A 19,606-nucleotide genomic window follows, 5' to 3' on the forward strand; every position below is an offset into this window, starting at 1 on the left:
GGTTCACGCCATTCTCCTGCCTCAGCCTCCCGAGTAGCTGGGACTACAGGCACCCACCACCACGCCTGGCTAATTTTTTGTATTTTTAGTAGAGACAGGGTTTCACTATATTAGCCAGGATGGTCTCGGTCTCCTGACCTCATGATCTGCCCGTCTCGGCCTCCCAAAGTGCTGAGATTACAGGCCTGAGCCACCATGCCCAGCCTAACCAGTACTTTATAGCAACAAAAGGAGGCAGATGTGTGTCGGAGGATCTTCTATGAAATACCTGCTACTAATTGGCCTTCCTTGTTTTTTTCAATTTAGTGCTGCTTTATGTAGTTTCTGTTGATAAATCATTTAGTAGACTGGCTGTTACAGCAAGAAGTTAGCTGATCCTGGGTTCTATTCCTGGTTCTGCTAGCTCACTTGATTCAGATATTTAATATGCTTGTTTCTCTTCATTGGAGAAATGGGAAGGTCTTTTTATTGGATCTTGATACGTTACATCCTTTTTATTACCACTATCACCACACATCACAACTTGTTTTTCTTTTCTTTTTACGTTAACATATCTTACTAGCCGTCTACTTAGTATTAATATAGATAATTTCCAGAGAGATTTTGGTAGCCTAAGAGTAAGGTGGTTTTGTTCTCTTCACTAATGTACATAGCCATCTCTTCTATGAGACTGCCATTGTCTTATGACCTCTCTGACAAAGCTATAAACACTAACACAAAAATTATATCTTATTCTGAAGTTAAGAGACTTTCTAGCCCTGGAATTACTAGAAAGTGTTCTCAAAGCATCTAGATTCCTCAAGGCTGTTAGTCATGTATTGTGACTAATGGAAAGGTTCTCCATAGTCTTCTGGAAAAGACTTCTGATGACTTTCACTTCTTCCTTTGACTAAGCGTGCTTTGGTGGGAATATGACAGGATGTGAGGAATGAACTTTCTCAGGAAACTTAAGGTCACCCTTCAGGAATCCTGTCTTATCTAGTGCTCTCATCTCAGATTACCTGGATTTACCTTAGAACTTTTCCTATAACTGTTTCAGCCATGAAGATTTTCAGTTTGGTTTCAGTTTGACAGAGTTGCCAAGCCAAACAGTTAATTGGGCCAGGAGAGGCCATGATTGCCTGTTTGCACTAACTCATCCATGGGACAAGAATCAGCAGCATAAGAATTGTAATGAACTTTCTGTATAGCTTTGGGAAGCAACAAGCTGTTGAGCAAATAAATAGCACTGAAAAAGCAATCCTATAGTACTATTTTTTGTTCAGTAACTTTTGCCTGTTTCTTTCAGGGGTAAACATACTCCTGGTCCTTTTCAGTTTTAAAAAAGGGAGAGGTTGGCCGGGCGCCGTGTCTCAAGCCTGTAATCCCAGCACTTTGGGAGGCCGAGACGGGCGGATCACGAGGTTAGGAGATCGAGACCATCCTGGCTAACACGATGAAACCCCGTCTCTACTAAAAATACAAAAAAAAATGAGCCGGGCGAGGTGGCGGGCACCTGTAGTGCCAGCTGCTCGGGAGGCTGAGGCAGGAGAATGGCGTAAACCCGGGAGGCGGAGCTGCGGAGCTTGCAGTGAGCTGAGATCTGGCCACTGCACTCCAGCCTGGGGGACAGAGCGAGACTCCGTCTCAAAAAAAAAAAAAAAAAAAAAATTATAGAACAAGTTAAACAAAAAATAGAGTACCCCGCTTCCCCCGCCTTCTGTTTCACCCTCTCAGATATGCAGTGGATGTGATCTGGTAGACGTCATTTTATATCCTTGTTTATATAGTGTTCCATACAAAGATGTATTTTTTAATAAAAATGAAATCATTCCACAAATGCTATTTATTTACTTTGTTTTATACTCTACTTTTTTTTTTTTTTTTTTTGCATGCTGTATCATGGACATTGATCCACGTTATAAAGAAAAATTTATGTCATCTTTAGTTTCTGGTTTATAGACATAATGTGTGATTACTTGATAACTTACTGAATTTGTAACTTTATCCCTTATTATAGGACCTTAAAGTTGTTTCTACTCTTTTTCCAAATGTTGGTATAAGGAGTATCCTTGCAGCTAAATCTTTGAACTCTAGTTGAAGTGAACATTTTTTCATAACAGTTATGCTTATTAGCCATTTGGGACTTGCTCACTCATGTCCTGTGCACCTTTTTCCGATATGTTATCTATTTCACATTGTTGTTTTAAAGTCTTTTGTAATTGGGATGTTAACCCTTCTTTTAGTTAGCATTTGTTTTCTCAGTTTGTTGTCCTTTAGATTTCTTTTGCTTTCTTGATTCACAGAAGTTTAGATTTTTGTATCAGCTTTTCTCAGTCAGTTTTTTTCCTCAGTGGCACACTTAGAAAATTGTACTTCACCTAAAGTTATATAAAATTTACCATTTTTTTTTTTTTTACTTCTATGGCAGTGATTTTGTTTTATGTTTTTTGGGGGGTGGATGGGGAAATGGAGTCTTGACTTGTCGCCCAGGCTGGAGTGCAGTGGTGCAATCTGAGCTCACTGCAACCTCCGCCTCCCGGGTCCAAACGATTCTCCTGCCTCAGCCTCCCAAGTAGCCGGGATTACAGGCATGCGCCACCGTGCCCAGCTAATTTTTGTATTTTTAGTAGAAACAGGGTTTCACTATGTTGGCTGTGCTGATCTCGAACTCCTGACCTCACATGATCCACCCACCTTGGCCTTCCAAAATGCTAGGATTATAGGTGTGAGCCACTGCACCCAGCCCTTGTTTTATATGTTTAAGGGTAATTTTAATCAATCGGGAAATAATTTTAGTGAAAGATATGAGTAGAGTGGATCAAACGCCAGAACACATTGTTCTTTCCTTACTGTTATGAAATGTTGTCTTTATCATATACTGAATTTTGGATGTGTTTTTCTGTTTCTGGACTTTTTGTATATACAATGATTGGATGTTTACTTCTGTTCCTCTGCCATACTGCTTTAACAGTAGTTTTTTTTTTTTTAATCAAAAGCAGTATGGTTGAGATGATAATTTTCTTTGAAAATTAATATCCCTGACATAAATGTTTTTCAAATGTTATACATCATGAAGAACATCCTTTTATTTGTATTCATTTTAATGATAATACTAAGGATTTACTAAATATGAACTTTATATCAAGCACTGTGCTAAGCACTTACTTGTATTACTAATTTATGGTAATTCAATGCTTACAGTGGCCCTTATTCTACATACTACATAATTTATTAATATAACAATTATAATATTAATAAATATAGCATATTTAAGTTTTTCCAACTGTTTTGCTGTTGCAACAACAGCAAAGGAGTTAGTAGCTGAAAATGAATAAAATAGAGAACATAAATAGAATCAGAAGAAGGACGAAACTACATAAAAGACTGCAGAATCGGCCGGACGCGGTGGCTAACACCTGTAATCCCAGCACTTTGGGAGGCCGAGGTGGGTGGATCACGAGGTCAGGAGATTGAGACCATCTGGTCAACATGATGAAACCCTGTCTGTACTAAAAATACAAAAATTAGCTGGGCTTGGTGGCCCATACTTGTAATCCCAGCTACTCAAGAGGCTGAGACAGAATCGCTTCAATCAGGAAGTCAGAGGTCGCAGTGAGCCGAGATTGCACCACTGCACTGAGCCTGGTGACACAGCGAGACTGTCTCAAAAAAAAAAAAAAAAAAGACTGCAGAATCATTTCATGGTACAACAGAACCGTCCTATATATGACTTCATATAAATGATCTCAAGGTGCAATTTTATTTTTATTAAATTGCTTATAGTGGTTTAGATTGTTACAGTACTTCTAAAGATTTTATTACAGAAATTTTCAGGTGTACAATAAAGTAAAACTGAATAATGAGATCTTGTGTAGTTATCACCCATCTTGAACAAATACTGATGTTACTGTTTCTGTTTTATCTTCTCCCTCTTCCTCTTCCTTCAGGTGGGTGGGATGCTAATACAAGTCCCATATATCATCTTACTCAAGTAGTTCAGTGTGTATATCTAAGAGACAAGATACTTTAAAAAATATATTATCACATTACCATGCCCAGCAACTAACAATAATTCTTAATTTTATTGAATACTCAGTCCATGTTCAGTTGTCCCTAATTATGTAAAAACATCTTTTTTACAATTTGTGCAAATGAAAATCTAAATATGGTCTAGGCCAGGCGCAGTGGCTCACACCTGTAACGCTAGCACTTTGGGAGGCCGAGGTGGGCAGATCACTTGAGGCCAGGAGTTCGAGACCAGCCTGGCCAACACGGTGAACCCCTATCTCTACTAAAAATACAAAAATTAGCCAGGCGTGGTGGTACACGCCTATAATCCCAGCTACTCGGGAGGCTGAGGCAGGAGAAACACTTGAACCTGGGAGACAGAGGTTGCAGTGAGCCAAGATCATGCCACTGCATTCCAGCCTGGGCAACAGAGTGAGACCGTATCTCAGGTCTGCACATTGCATTTGAATAATATGTCTCTTAAGCCTTTTTACTTTACTTATTTTGGTGCTAGGTATTGAAGGAACTGGGTCAGTAGGCTTATAGAATTTCCCAGAGTCTGGATTTGGCTGGTTGTATCTTAGTGATGCTATTCTATCTATTCCTCCATCCTCTTTAGATAATTAAATCTAGAGGCTTGGTAATTTTCTTTTTTTTTTTTGAGACGGAGTCTCGCTCTGTCGCCCAGGCTGGAGTGCAGTGGCCGGATCTCAGCTCACTGCAAGCTCCGCCTCCTGGGTTTACGCCTTTCTCCTGCCTCAGCCTCCCAAGTAGCTGGGACTACAGGCGCCTGCCACGTCGCCCGGCTAGGTTTTTTTTTTGTGTTTTTTAGTTGAGACGGGGTTTCACAGTGTTAGCCAGGTTAGCCAGGATGGTCTCAATCTCCTGACCTTGTGATCCACCCGTCTCGGCCTCCCAAAGTGCTGGGATTACAGGCTTAAGCCACCACGCCCGGCTGGTAATTTTCTTGTTCAGAATTTTTAGTAAGAATACCTATTAAGTGATTCTCTGTACTTCCTGTTATATCTTATCAGGAGGCACATAATGGGGTGACCCATTATAGTACATTGTAATATACGATAGGCTGGTCCTTGACTTTTAGGATCTCTGTTCTGGTATCTCTCTCTTTAAAAAATGATCACTTATAGTTTCTGTACATTTGTTTTTTCACTTGTGTTCTCTCATATTATATTATCTTCATTAATAAAAGATTAACAGATAAAACTCCATTTTATAGATTACTTGTAGGCTATAGAAAATTGTTGTTTATCTAATGCCATAGACTTTTAAGTTTCATAGCCCCAAAATTGGTAAATTGTCGAGTACTACAGTACTTTGGAGTTTTTTGGATCACGTGTAACTTTGAAAATGTAATGGAAGTTGTAGACCCACTCACTGGAAAATATGCTTGACAGCTTCTACAAAATTGGGCAATTTCATTTCAATAGGTTTAAAGACACCCTCTACTATCTCCACTCATCCATGAACTTCAGTTAAAGACCTCCTACTTTGACTTATTCTTTAATTCTTATTCTTTCCTCCTATGATGACTTATTCTTTTTATTTCTATCTCCTGGCTGTCCAAGATGGGTGTGTGTGTTTCTCTGTTTCTGGAGTTTTTGTATATACAGTGATTGGATGTCACTTCTACTCCTCTGCCATACGACTGTCATGGTAGTTTATTTTGGTGGGGGTGGGGGCGTAGTCTCCCTCTGTCAGCCAGGCTGTAGTGCAGTGGCACGATCTCGGCTCACTGCAACCTCTGTCTCCCAGGCTTGAGCAGTTCTTCTGCCTCAGCATCCCAAGTAGCTGGGATTACAGGAATGTGTGACCACACCTGGCTAATTTTTGTAATTTTAGTAGAGATGGGGTTTCACCATGTTGGCCAAGCTGGTCTGGAACTCCTGACTTAAGGTAATGCACCCACCTCTCGCCCTGCAAAGTGCTGGGATTACAGGCACGAGCCACTGCACCTGGCTATAATGGTAGTTTTTTGTTGTTGTTGTTGTTTTTGAGACGGAGTCTCACTCTGTCAACCAGGCTGGAGTGTAGTGGTGCGATCTCGGCTGACTGCAACCTCTGCCTCCTGGATTCAAGCAGTTTTCTACTTCAGCCTCCCAAGTAGCTGGGATTACAAGCACCTGCCACCACGCCCGGCTAATTTGTGTATTTTTAGTAGAGACAGGGTTTCACCATCTTGGCCAGGCTGGTCTTGAGCTCCTCACCTCGTGATCCAGCTGCCTCAGCCTCCCAAAGTGCTAGTGATGGGATTACAGGCATGAGCCACAGCACCTGGCCGTTTGTTTGTTTGTTTGTTTGTTTGTTTGTTTGTTTTGAGACGGAATTTCGCTCTTGTTGCCCAGGCTGGAGTATAATGGCTCAATCTTGGCTCACTGCAACCCCCGCCTCCCAGGTGCAAGCGATTCTCCTGTCTCAGCCTCCCAAGTAGCTCGGACTACAGGCATGAGCCATCATGCCTGGCTAATTTTTTTGTATTTAGTAGAGACAGGGTTTTACCATGTTAGTCAGGCTGGTCGCAAACTCCTGACCGCAGGTGATCCACCTGCCTCGACCTCCCAAAATGCTGGGATTACAGGCATGCGCCATGCCACTTGGCCTTGGTAGTTTTTTTTTTTTTCTTTTAAACTAAAGCAGTATGGTTGAGATGATAATTTTCTTTGAAAATTAATATCCCTGACATAAATGTTTTTCAAATGTGTATACATCATGAGGAACATCCTTTTGTTTGTATTCAAAGGATTCATTTGAACTGATTCATCTATCCGTTCAAATAATGAATGAAACTGTATCATATAGCTTGGTATCTAGCCTCTAGTGTAGCTTGGTCCAATTAAGTGCCTGATCTTTTAGTTTAGTTTAGTTGATGCACCTGCATGTTTCAAAATTTTTATGTTGAGGTGGTGTTATCGCATAGATCATCTGACTTCTCATTTTTTGTATTCTTCCCAGCAATCTGCAGAGCGCTGTGTAAGCACATTGCTTGATCTAATCCAGACCAAAGTGAATTATGTGGTCCAAGAAGCAATTGTTGTCATCAGGGACATCTTCCGCAAATACCCCAACAAGTATGTCCAAATACTTTTAGCCCTGTTTCTCAAATTACTTAGGAAATGTTTAAGTAAGGCACTTTGAAATTGCCTAGGTAAGAATTACTCTTTTGAATGTTCCTGGTCATAATAGGATACTTTATTAAAAATTGGAAACATGAAATGGTTAGCACAGGGATTAAAACCTGAGTTTTCACTCTGCTTGCTTTCTTTAGGAAGAAGTGAAGCTCTGTCTGAATGTGCATTGTCTATTGAGATATTTTAAAGTTAACCAGATTCTTTGATGGCAAAGTTACTGTTAAATAGGATATCTATATTCTAGGTTGTTTAGGCATACTCTCAGTTTATACCTGTTATCCAGACATAATTAATGATTGTGTACCTTTTCTTCTCAGAAATGTGTAAGTTTGGATGATATATAGCACCCTACCATCAAAGCCAGGAAGATAACAGCTCTGCTATTCACTTTGCATGTTACCTACTACATTGTGGAGAATTACAGAACATATAACAGATTATCAGTCTCATGCCTTTTCTGAAGTATTTTAGTTACTGTCATACAGATATTAAAAAAACTACATTGTCACTTCACAAGTTTTTCAGATTGAGACCTCAGTATATGCAGCAAAAATACTTTTTTAGATTTGATTTTTGAAAACAAGTAATTAAGGAATCTGAAAATGAAATAAGAGCAGGTTTTGTAAGCATCTTAAATCTCATTTTGCCCTACACTCATAGAGATACATTGTGCTAAAGCTTCTGATTGTCTTTTTTTTTAAGACAGAGTCTCACTCTATTGCCCAGCTGAGTGCAGTGGTGTGATCTCAGCTCACTGCAACCTCCACCTCCTAGGTTCAAGTGATTCTCCTGCCTCAGCCTCCCAAGTAGCTGTGATTACAGGTGCATGCCACCATGTCCAGCTCATTTTTGTATTTTTAGTAGATACAGGGTTTTACCGGCCAGGCTAGTCTCAAGCTCCTGAGCTCAGGTGATCCATCCACCTCGGCCTCCCAAAGTGCTGGGATTACAGGCATGAGCCACCATGCCCGGCCCGCTTCTGATTGTCTTTGAAGATAATGTTAAATGAAGCAGCTTGTAGTAAGTTAGCTTAGTGGTGGGCTCAAGAATTAGTAGATATATTTTGGCAAGGTAGTAGTTTATCAAGCATTGTGTATATTTTTTTAAATTTTAGAAATAGTTCTTTTGGAAAGAGAACCACATACTTTTTGACTACTCTCCCAACAAAGAAGAGGGTCAGTCTCTAAACTTTTTTTTTTTTTTTTTGGAGACAGAATCTCACTCTGTCGCTCAGGCTGGAGTGCAGTAGCGTGATCTCAGCTCACTGCAACCTCTGCCTCCCGGGTTCAAAGATTCTCCTGCCTCAGTCTCCCGAGTAGCTGGATTTACAGGTGCCTGCCACCACACCCGGCTAATTTTTGTATTTCTAGTAGAGACAGGGTTTCACCATATTGGCCAGGCTGGTCTCCAACTCCTGACCTCAAGTGATCCACCCGCCTCGGCCTCCCAAAGTGCTAGGATTATGGACGTGAGCCACCATGCCCAGCCTAAACTTTTTTTAATTAACTTTTTTTTGTTTGTTTTCAGATAGGATCTCACTGTGTCGCCCAGGCTGGACATAGATTCCTGGACTTAAGTGATCCTCTTGCCTCAGCCTCTCTAGTAGCTAGGATTACAGGCCTGTGCCTGACATTTAAACTTACTCATTGATTGAGGGTGAAGATGTGTATCTGAATGTGATTGGTAGAGAAATGTGTCCATTTCTGGTTTATGGTTAATAAGGAGTTAGGATGGTTTACTTTTAAGAAAGCAATCAAGAGCCTGGTTTAATCAGTAGAAGTAGGCAGATACTTAGTAAGTGTACTATTTAGTTGTCCACATCTAATTTATTATACAGAGTCATTCTAATGGTTAAAACTACGTTAGCCAAGGAGATGGATTCAACATGGTAAGCCTGAGAGAGCAATAGATACGTAAAAATAAGTATTTGAATTACTTCTTTCTTTGGAGAAATAAGTCATTAGTGCAGGTGCCTTTAGAAGAACTAACATAAAGAAAGATCTCTTTTATAAAAAGGAGAGATAAGTGGATTAAGGGACAGATTTACCATTTCTCGTCTGGATACCGTTGTTGTCTAACTTCATTTGCCTAAAAATAAAGTGGAATTTCTGTTCCTCTCTACCGTGAAGGCAAAATGGAACAATAGGAAAATTTTCTAATCTACATATATGAAAGATTGTTACAAATACAAGGTAGTGGTATTATCTTACACCACAGGTTAATTTTTCCTTGTAAAAAGAACAGATGGCAGTGTGGCTCACACCTGTAATTTCATCACTTTGGGAGACCAAGGTGAGAGGATCACTTGAGGCCACAAGTCTGAGACCAGCTTGTCAACATAGCAAGACCCCCATCTCTACCAAAAAAAATTTTAAAGTTAGCTGAGTGTGGTGGTATTCAATTGTAGTCCTGGCTACTCAGGAGACTCAGGAGGGAGGATCGCTTTAGCCCAGGAGTTTGAGGTTACAGTGAGCTGTGATTATGCCACTGCACTCTAGCCTGGGTGACAGAGTGAGACCCTGTCTCAAAAAACAAAACAAAAGAACATCTGATGAATTTTTATAAAGGTTTTAAGGTCTAGATCTTAAAAAATAATTGAAGGGAAATTTAAGGCATTAAAATCTTCTGACTTAAAACCTGTACGTTCTCTTGACTAAAAGCTTTTACAGTTTGGTGGTTTGGTTTAGGGTTCCTTGTTTGTGGTTTTGCCTTTAGCCTTCACTTTTAAATATAGTTCTTAGTTTTGCCCTCAATAACCATAGTTCGTTTTTTCATATCAGGTATGAAAGTATCATTGCCACTCTATGTGAGAACTTAGACTCGCTGGATGAGCCAGATGCTCGAGCAGCTATGATTTGGATTGTGGGAGAGTATGCTGAAAGAATTGACAATGCAGATGAGTTACTAGAAAGCTTCCTGGAGGGTTTTCACGATGAAAGCACCCAGGTAATTTCTTGTCTCTTGTTTTCCTAGTAGTTTTAGATGTCTTTGGGGAGATTTCAGAGAAAGCAAAGGTTATAGGCAGTTTCTTCTACGTCTGTATTTATATATAGTATGTTCATTTTTCTCCCAACAGGGATGTCCCTTTTCAGTTTTACTGATTTTTTGTTTTTGTTTTTGTTTTTGAGACACAGTCTTGCTCTGTTGTCCAGGCTGGAATGCAGTGGCAGAATCTTGGCTCACTGCAACCTCTGCCTCCTAGGTTCAAGCAATTCTGCTTCAGCTTCCCCAGTAGCTGAGATTACAGGTGTGCACCACCACACCCGGCTAATTTTTATATTTTTAGTGGAGACAGGGTTTCGCCATGTTGATCAGGCTGGTCTTGAACTCCTGACCTTAGGTGATCCACCCATCTCATCCTCCCAAAGTGCTGGGATTATGGGCATGAGCCACTGTGCCTGGCCAGTTTTACGGAATTTTTTTTTTTTTGAGACAGTTTCACTTTGTTGCCAAGGCTGGAGTGCAGTAGCAGGATCTTGGCTCACTGCAACCTCTGCCTCCTAGGTTCAAGCAATTCTCCTGCCTCAGCCTCCCAAGTAGCTGGGATTACAGGCATCCACCATCACTCCCGGCTAATTTTTTGTATTTTTAGTAGAAACAAGGTTTCACCATGTTGGCCAGGCTGGTCTTGAACTCCTGACTTTAGGTGATCCACCCACCTCAGCCTCCCAAAGTGCTGGGATCACAGGTGTGGGCCACCGTGCCAGTTTTACTGATTTCTAGTGTTAAAAACCTACATAACTCAGACCAGTAGTTCTCAAACTTCAGTGAGCATTATTAACACCTGGAGGGCTTTTTAAAGCACATGTTGCTGGGCTTCACCCTGACAGTGTCTGACTCAGTAGGTCTGAGATGTGCCTAAGTATTTGTATGTTTTACAAGGTTCAGGGTGATGCTGATGCTGCTGTTAATCCAGAACCGCACTTTGACAACCACTGGCTTAGAACAGTAGTTACCACTACTTTTTTGTTTTCTGTCACCTAAGAATGACTACACTTTTCTGTTAGTAATGGCTATGGCTCATTACAGCAGGGATTTTTCACTTGAGGCTGTGGTGAGGTTTGAAAAGATTATCTTTGAATGAAAATTCTGAGACTGTTTCTCACTTTCGCCTACCAAAATTAGAGCCACGGGACCAGGAGGCCGATAAATTATTAAGCCCTTTTTTCTTGGCATTTGTACTCAAAGCAAATAGAAAATTATGCATGTAATCTACCATAGCAATTTTAATAGACCTAATTCAAGGAGTATGTACAAGTCAATAGCTTTGTGGTTTAGCAGCCAACTCTTAATAGGCTGTAATCTGACATAATTCTACTGTCCTGGCTCTTGCCCCAGTATGACAGATGATTCCATAATTCCCCCCAAATTGTAGCTTTTGGTAGAAGTAAATAATGAAAGACTTGCTCAAGAGCCAATATTATCACCATCAGTATGTTAACATATACTTTAAGAAATGTAAGCCAGGCTCAGTTACTCACGCCTGTAATCCCAGCACTTTGGAAGACTGATGCAGGAGAATTGCTTCCAGCCAGGAGTATGAGACCAGCCCTGGCAACATTGCAAAACTACCTCTCTACAAACAATACAAAAATTTAAAAAAAATTAGATGTAGTGGCTTGCACCTGTAGTCCTAGCTACTTGGGAAGCTGAGGCAGGAGGATTGCTTGAGTCCAAGAGTTTGAGGCTATAATGAGCTATGAATGTGCAGCCTGGGCAATAGAGGGAGACCTTGTCTCAAAATAATAATAGTAATAATAATAAACACAGGTAACTATCTGGCTTAGAAACAAGCAACATTTTGTGCCAAAAATGCATTTTGAGGATAAAAGGATAGAGTTTTCAGTTGAATACCTTTGTATTTCCCACAAATACTTTTGACTGCTCTTGTTGATATTGAGTTTCAGCCTTTTGTCTCTTAACCAAAATCAGAAAGGCTCCATAGTAATTCATAGTTGGGGAAACACCACTTTGGAGCTGATGGCAGGGAGTAATGCCAGTGCCGTTCTTTCACTCTATCACAAATTATGTCTGTTTAGGTGCAACTCACTCTGCTTACTGCCATAGTGAAGCTGTTTCTCAAGAAACCATCAGAAACACAGGAGCTAGTCCAGCAGGTCTTGAGTTTGGCAACACAGGTAAGAAATCTGGAAAAAGAGAGATGTTGATTTGTCTTGTTTCAAATTGTAGGAAATTATGAAACTCTTCCTAGGGGATTCATTTGGGGAAGTTTTATTTGAAGGAAGTATGGCCTTTAGATCTTGTTAAAATATTAAAACAATGCCTTTTAACTTGTTCAGCTGAATTGTAGCGAATTGTATGGCTTTTAAATGAGTTGACTGAATCCACTTTTCATAATTCATGAAAACTAGACTCTTAGTTTAGTGAAGGATATACTTAGATGAAAATGACATGGTCTGATAGTACCTGCTTCACTGTGACTTCATTTGAGCTTTCAAATGAAAGTACCATGTGGAGATAAAAGATGCCTCAGCAAAGTTTCATGCGTTGTTCTACCTTCCAGAGTGTTTTCCTTTCTCTTGGAAATTAAGTGCTTATGCTGCTTCCTTGAATTATTTGATATATTTGGATCTCCTTGGAATTATTTGATTTTTTTGGTCAGAAGAAAAGTTTAGATGGATTCTGATCTCAGGAAAGTGGCAGCTGGCCTTAAGGATCAGGTCATTATATTAGACCCACAGAAATCAAAATAATTAGGTTTTCTAGTATAACTGGTATAATGATCATCAGTCCATTCATGATTTAGTAATGTTCTTAATTGGATTTGCTAACAGGCTGGCATTTTAGCAGGCTGTCAGGGTTAAGATATGTGTCTGCAAATGGAATATGATTCAGATATCCAGTTTACCATTTTTCTCTCTTTCTCATCCCTTTATACTGGTGCGTAATCAAAATTTAAAACCCTTTCACAGTACTTTGCCTAGTTCTGAGCCGTAATTTTTCCTGTTACTAATTTTACAACTTTAAAAAATTTATTTGTATGAGCTTGTACAACTTTAAAATAATTTATTTGTACAAGCTATTTTGAAGTATTTTTAAAACTTTCTTAAGCATCTTCCTCTGCCTGAAGCAAAGCAATTTATAAGCATCAGTGGTTAATATTAGTATTGAATCGAGTATTCTGATTTCCTGTGTCTGGATCCTTGATTAACCCATTTAAATCTCTAAGATGAATTCAAAACAATTTCTTTATTCCTCCCACCCCCCCACTTTTTTTTTAATTTTTTGCACTCTGTTTCATGTTTTAATTTTAAACTCCTAAGTCAGGGGTGTCCAATGTTTTGGCTTCCCTGGGCCACGTTGGAAGAAGAATTGAGAATTGTTTTGGGCCACGCATAAAACACACTCACAATAGCTGATGAGCCAAAAAAAAAAAAAAATCGCGAAAGAATCTCATAAAGTTTTAAGAAAGTTTACGAATTTGATTTGGGTCACATGTGGCCCCAGGTTGGACAAGCTTGCTATAAGTAGTCACATAGAATGACAGAATTAGAGCAGCTCACGTTCGGTCAAAACAATTTCTAAAGAGAATTTTGGCCTTCCTCTCTGCTTACTGTAAATACCCAAGCAAGTATGTTTGGTAGTTTCATCTGTTTTCACAAGTTCTCAACCCTGTCATCATTGTCTGTTAAGGCCTATGTGTTTGTATGTAACAGGCACCATGGAGAGCTGTATTACGCATTCTGGCCAGATTTCAAACTCAGTCTCATTACCTTTTAAGTATTTATCAAAATTTGACAGAGATAAAGTATTTAGGAAGGATTGCTTAAAGGATACAAGGTAGTGCTGTTCTTACAGATAGTCTGAAATTCACCTCTGAATCAAGCCTTATTAATAGACATCTGGATACCTGTACTGCATTGTTTTTGACCCCTAATAAAATTGCTTTTACTAAATTACGCGAATACTATCAGTCTGTAGTAATAACAGTTGTCATGGGAAACTACCCAATTTGGATCTGTTGTTGGCTTGTTATCAGAGTCATTACTTTATTATGTTTTCTTCTTTGTGAAGCCCATCAAATTCCTGACAAGTTTTGGATTTGTCTGTTTATCAATGTAGCATGCCTGATGAGCTTTCTTTTCCATATTGGTTGTTTGAAACCTTAGAATCACATTTAGCCGTCTCCCGTGGAAACTGTGTAGGCCATCGTGGTATGCAGTTTCCTGACTCTAGTTTTCAATTAATGCTATTTAGCCTTAGATGCAATTTTCATAAGCTTCCTAGAACAGGACAGGCTAGAAACTCACTTAATCCTAGCAAGGGTTAGTAAACTATTTCTGTTTTTATAGATGAGGAAACTCAGAGAGGCCTAATTATTGTGGGGCAGAGCTAGAACTCAGACTCAGATATGTCTGGCTCTAAGGTCCATGGTCTTGTCCACTGTGCTATATGCTTCCTCTAGTCTGAAGGTTAAGAATGACTTGGAGAATACATATTCCATGCCTGAAGCAATATTGAGCATAAGCCCATATGTATATGTGTGTTTGCTAGTTTTGAGGTCATTGTGGATGATTATTTCGTACTATAAATAATAAGCAATTTCTCAAGGCTTGGCTTTTTTCAGTATTGAGTCTAGCTCTGTCACCCAGGCTGGAGTGCAGTGGTGTGATCTCGGCTCACTGCAACCTCCACCTCCCAGGTTCAAACAATTCTCCTACCTCAACTTTCTGAGTAGCTGGGATTATAGGTGCATGCCACCACGCCCAGCTAATTTTTTTTTTTTTATTTTCAGTAGAGATGGGGTTTCACCATGTTGACCAGGATGGTCTCAAACTCCTGACCTGAAGTGATCCTCCTGCCTTGGCCTCCCACAGTGCTGGGATTACAGGTGTGAGCCACAGAGCCTGCCTGAAGGCTTGCTTTTTCTGTCCAATTATTTTTTCTGTCTAATTAATTAATTAAGTCTGAGAAGTTATCATAAAAGAGTAAGTATGCTGCTGGGCGCTGTGGCTCATGCCTGTAATTCCAGCACTTTGGGAGGCCGAAGCGGGCAGATCACTTAAACTCAGGAGTTCAACCAGCCTGTGCAACATGGCAAAATCCCGTCTCTACAAAAAATACAAAAATTAACTGAGCATAGTGGCACACGCCTGTAATCCCAGCTACTTGGGAGGTTGAGGGGGGAGGATCGCTTGAGCCCAGGAGGCAAAGGTTGCAGTGAGCTGAGGTCATGCCACTGCACTCCAGGCTGGGTAATACAGTGAGACACTGTCTCAGGAAAAAAAAAAGGAAAAAAAGAATAAATATGCCCATGTAAGTCTTTTCACCTGGTTCTCTTTTTTCCTCAAGTTTGTGAAATAAGAACCTAAATATTTATGGCTGGTGAGTACCAATTTAAGTTTAGGATGCAATGTGGTCTGCTGAATTGTGTTAACTTAATTGGGTAGTGAGGTTCTGATGATGCTACTTCCACTGATTCAGGACATGACTGAGCAAATTTCTTTCATACTGCTTTTCTTCTGTCTCTATAGTAGAGTTAATTAATACTGTTTTTACCTGTGCTGAGAATTAAGTGAAGTATATATATGTGAAATCTTAGTGCTTTTAATTTTAAGGAAAATGGAAGTATAATTAAAAATATTATTAGTTAGTGGGGAAAACCCAACCCTTGAATCTGAGGCTTCATTTCAAAAATTTGTCATTTTACCTGTTACACAGAAATTCAATACAGTAGTCAGTTCAACTCAGTAAAGAATACAAACAGAGGCCGAGCGCGGTGGCTCACGCCTGTAATCCCAGCACTTTGGGAGGCCGAGGTGGGCAGATCATCTGAGGTCAGGAGTTGGAGAGCAGCCTGACCAACATGGAGAAACCCCATCTCTACTAAAAATACAAAATTAGCCGGGCGTGGTGGCATGCGCCTGTAATCCCAACTACTGGGGAGGCTGAGGCAGGAGAATCACTTGAACCCAGGATGCAGAGGTTGCAGTGAGCCGAGATTGCCCCATTACACTGCAGCCTGGGCACACAACCTAGACTCTGTCTCAAAACAAAGCAAAACAAAACAAAAAAATGTCTAGACGTTAGTAATTATTCTTTGTGATACATGGAAGAGAGGTCTTCATGTTTTTCTATCTATGAACTAGGGGCCACCATCATCAGAATCACTTGGGCTGCCTGTTAAAAATACTAATGACTAGGCCCTACTTCTGATAGAATGAATCAGAATCTCTGAAGTATGGCCCCTGGGTTCTGCACTTTCAGTGGCATTCCTGGCATGTTAAAATATTGATGCACATTATAGTTTAAGAATTACTGTTTTAGTGCTGGCCTGGTCAGTATTATTTTGGGAGCTCTTCCCCTGAGGAGGGCCTATGGGTCTTAGCAGTACAGTAGATCCAAAGCCAAATTATCTGAGTCACCAAACATTTAATGGCAACTTAAAATCGCTAAAAGGTCCCGTATTTTTATTTATCTCGGTCTTGGTGGTCTGAATTACTGTGGCCTCCATGTAAAATATGAGGTAGTTGGTGAGGGTTGGCTTACAGTAGGCCTAACAGGTCATCCCTCAGAACAAACAGTTTGAGCAGTAGGAGATCCTTCCCTACTCCTGACTTTTCAGTCTTGGGAAATTTGCACTCACTTCTCATAGGATTGTATTTTTCAAGTTAGTGTCTATTTAGACTTTGATCCAGTAACTCTATCTCCAGCAGTTTGCCATATAGCAGCATTTCGAATAATTTGTGGAGGAACTCTGAAACTTTTTTCATATGTGTATATATATGTATATATATACTTTTTTTTTTTTTTTTTGAGATGGAGTCTCACTCCATTACCCAGGCTGGAGTGCAGTTGTGCAATCTCAGCTCACTGCGGCGGCCTCCTCCACCTCCTGGGTTCAAGTGATTCTCCCTCCTTAGCCTCCCAGGTAGCTAAGATTACAGGCATCTGCCACCATGCCTGGCTAATTTTTGTACCTTTTGTAGAGATGGGATTTTGCCATGTTGACCAGGCTGGTCTCAAACCCCTGGCCTCAAGTGATCAGCCCACCTCGGCCTCCCAAAGTGCTAGGATTACTGAGCCACCATGCCTGGCTAGATTTTTGAATTTTGTGAATCCCTATGGGAATTTTTCTTTTTGGTCATTTGGTTAAATTGTTTGCATTACATATGGGAGAAATAATTTGAAGAAAAAGCATTTTATTTTGATGAGTATATTATTAAACCATATATTATAAAGTTGAATACCTTTAAGATATTACTGGTACATAAAGACAAACTGAATTTTCTAAGTTAATAAGATAAATGCAGTGTTTAATTGTGTAATAAAAACCATACTTTACAAATTCTAAAGTACATGGACTTTAAGGACTGCGTATATAGCTTAAAGTTTAATATTTAATTTACGTATAAAAAAATGTGGGAGAGAGGGGTTGCTTCCCTGACCTGATATTTTGAGAAACTTGTATTCTGCTCTTTTTAAAAAATCAACTTGTTTTTGTTTTATAATGTTTGAGCTTTGTTTTCAAATGAAGATCTAAATAAGGAGGTTTCAGGCTGCTATTTATAAACACTTAGGTGCAATTTAGTCCCTCAACCTCCCCCCCCCCACCAAAAAAAACCAAAATCAACTAAATTTCTAATTATCACTGTTTCCTTTTTTTAACCCGGGCATTTCAAATACTAGAAACATTTTGATAAGACATTCATACATATACATATACACATACACATATACATACATATACATACATTTCTATTAGAATAATGCAACTTATAAATGTAAAAATTATCTTGAGATAAAATTTACTGTTTTAATAATTGTATTAATTTGCTATATTGCAATGTTCTGTATGCTTTTTGTCTTTAACCAACAATCCATTATGAGTGCAATTTAAACAATTTGTGACTGAGAAAAACCATTTGAATCTATATAGTCAAAAATAATCAGGGTAACTGCTGCAATTGAACTGGATGATAAGGGCCTTAAGTGGCTAAGTCATGAACCAATTCATCTACTCACTTAGAAACTAAAATGGAAGCCCTCAAATTGTCCTATTTTAAAGAAAATGTTTTTTGTTTGGTTATGAGTTTTTTTGGTTTTCGGGGTTTTTTTGTTGTTTTTTTTAGGGTTTTTTTTTTTTTTTTTTGAGATGGAGTCTCACTCTGTCGCCCAGGCTGGAGTGCAGTGGCGTGATCTAGGCTCACTGCAACGTCCACCTCCTGGGTTCAAATGATTCTCCTGCCTCAGCCTCCCTGGTAGCTGGGACTACAGGCATGAGCCACTGTACCTGGTCTGGTTATGAGTTTGAAATACAGAAATTGAAACAGGGACTTATTGTTGCCTTTAATAAGTTGCTATTGGAACAACTCCTGCATAAACAAATCCCATCATATAGACATACTTTTGAGGTAGTTACTAGGATATTTATTGCCACTTTATAATGATCACACAAAAAATAAAGAAATAAAACAATAGGCCAGGCATGGTGGCTCATGCCTGTAATCCTAGCACTTTGGGAGCCTGAGGTGGGCGGATGACTTGAAGTCAGGAGTTCGAGACCAGCCTGGCCAACATAGAGAAACCCTGTCTGTACTAAAAATACAAAAATTAGCTGGGTGTGGTGGTGCATACCAATAATCCCAGCTACTTAGGAGACAGAGGCAAGAGAATCACTTGAACCCAAGAGGCAGAGGTTGCAGTGAGCCGAGATCACACCACTGTACTCCAACCTGGGTGACAGAGCAAGACTCTGTCTCAAAATACATATATACATACATACATACATACATACAAACAAACAATAATAAAGGTAGAAAAGGAAAAACAGGCAACAGTCTAAATGTCCCTCAGTAGGGGACTAATACTTAATGGTGCAGTGGACCTTACAGTGGAAAAGTGCAATTGTATACATCAACATGGAGAACAACTTCAAAACAGTATATATAATATGAAACTGGTTTTATATGAAATAAGTGTGTGTGTCCCATCTGGACAGATATACACCACATTACTAATCATGGCTATTTGGGGGATTGGGAGTTGAGATGGAGAAGGGTTGGATAATTGGGGGAGTTTTTTTTTATGTCGTACACTTATAAATTGTGATGCAGTATGTTTGGTAATAATTTCTTTTTAACCATGAACATATATACAATTATTTAAAAACCACCATAGCATAAAACAAGACCACCAAATTCAAGTGTCACTCCTTTTGGAAGCAGTTATCTTCTCTTTAACAGTTTTTGATTATTTAGATAATAGTACCTTTCATACTCTATTGAAATAGTTAATATTATGTGAGCTCCTTAAAGTCAGGCAGTGTATTGTTACCTCTTTATTTCCAGGGCCTAGCCAGTGTCTCAATAGGAGGTACTTAATATTTGCATGAAGGAAGAAGGTATGGGTACAATATATATAAGATATATGTTATTAATAAGCCTACTAATATTTAAAGCAGTTAAAACATTCTTTTTTTTTTTTTTTTTTTTTTGGGGGGGTCTCTC

General features: G+C 39.4%; 1 protein-coding gene across 7 annotated transcripts in view; it reads left to right on the forward strand.

The window, feature by feature from the left end:
• The window catches only part of AP2B1 (adaptor-related protein complex 2, beta 1 subunit), a 154,092-nt gene that overhangs the window by 45,162 nt on the left and 89,324 nt on the right, over positions 1-19,606 (forward strand). For all 7 annotated transcript variants that reach the window (XM_011951853.1, XM_011951847.1, XM_011951851.1 and 4 more), the window contains 3 exons: positions 6,961-7,076; positions 9,917-10,082; positions 12,176-12,274. In XM_011951853.1, the coding sequence (XP_011807243.1) occupies positions 6,961-7,076; positions 9,917-10,082; positions 12,176-12,274 (381 nt within the window). The remainder of the gene's footprint in view (positions 1-6,960; positions 7,077-9,916; positions 10,083-12,175; positions 12,275-19,606) is intronic.

Source organism: Colobus angolensis, unplaced genomic scaffold, assembly GCF_000951035.1.
Source record: "Colobus angolensis palliatus isolate OR3802 unplaced genomic scaffold, Cang.pa_1.0 Scaffold329, whole genome shotgun sequence".
NCBI lineage: Eukaryota > Metazoa > Chordata > Mammalia > Primates > Cercopithecidae > Colobus > Colobus angolensis.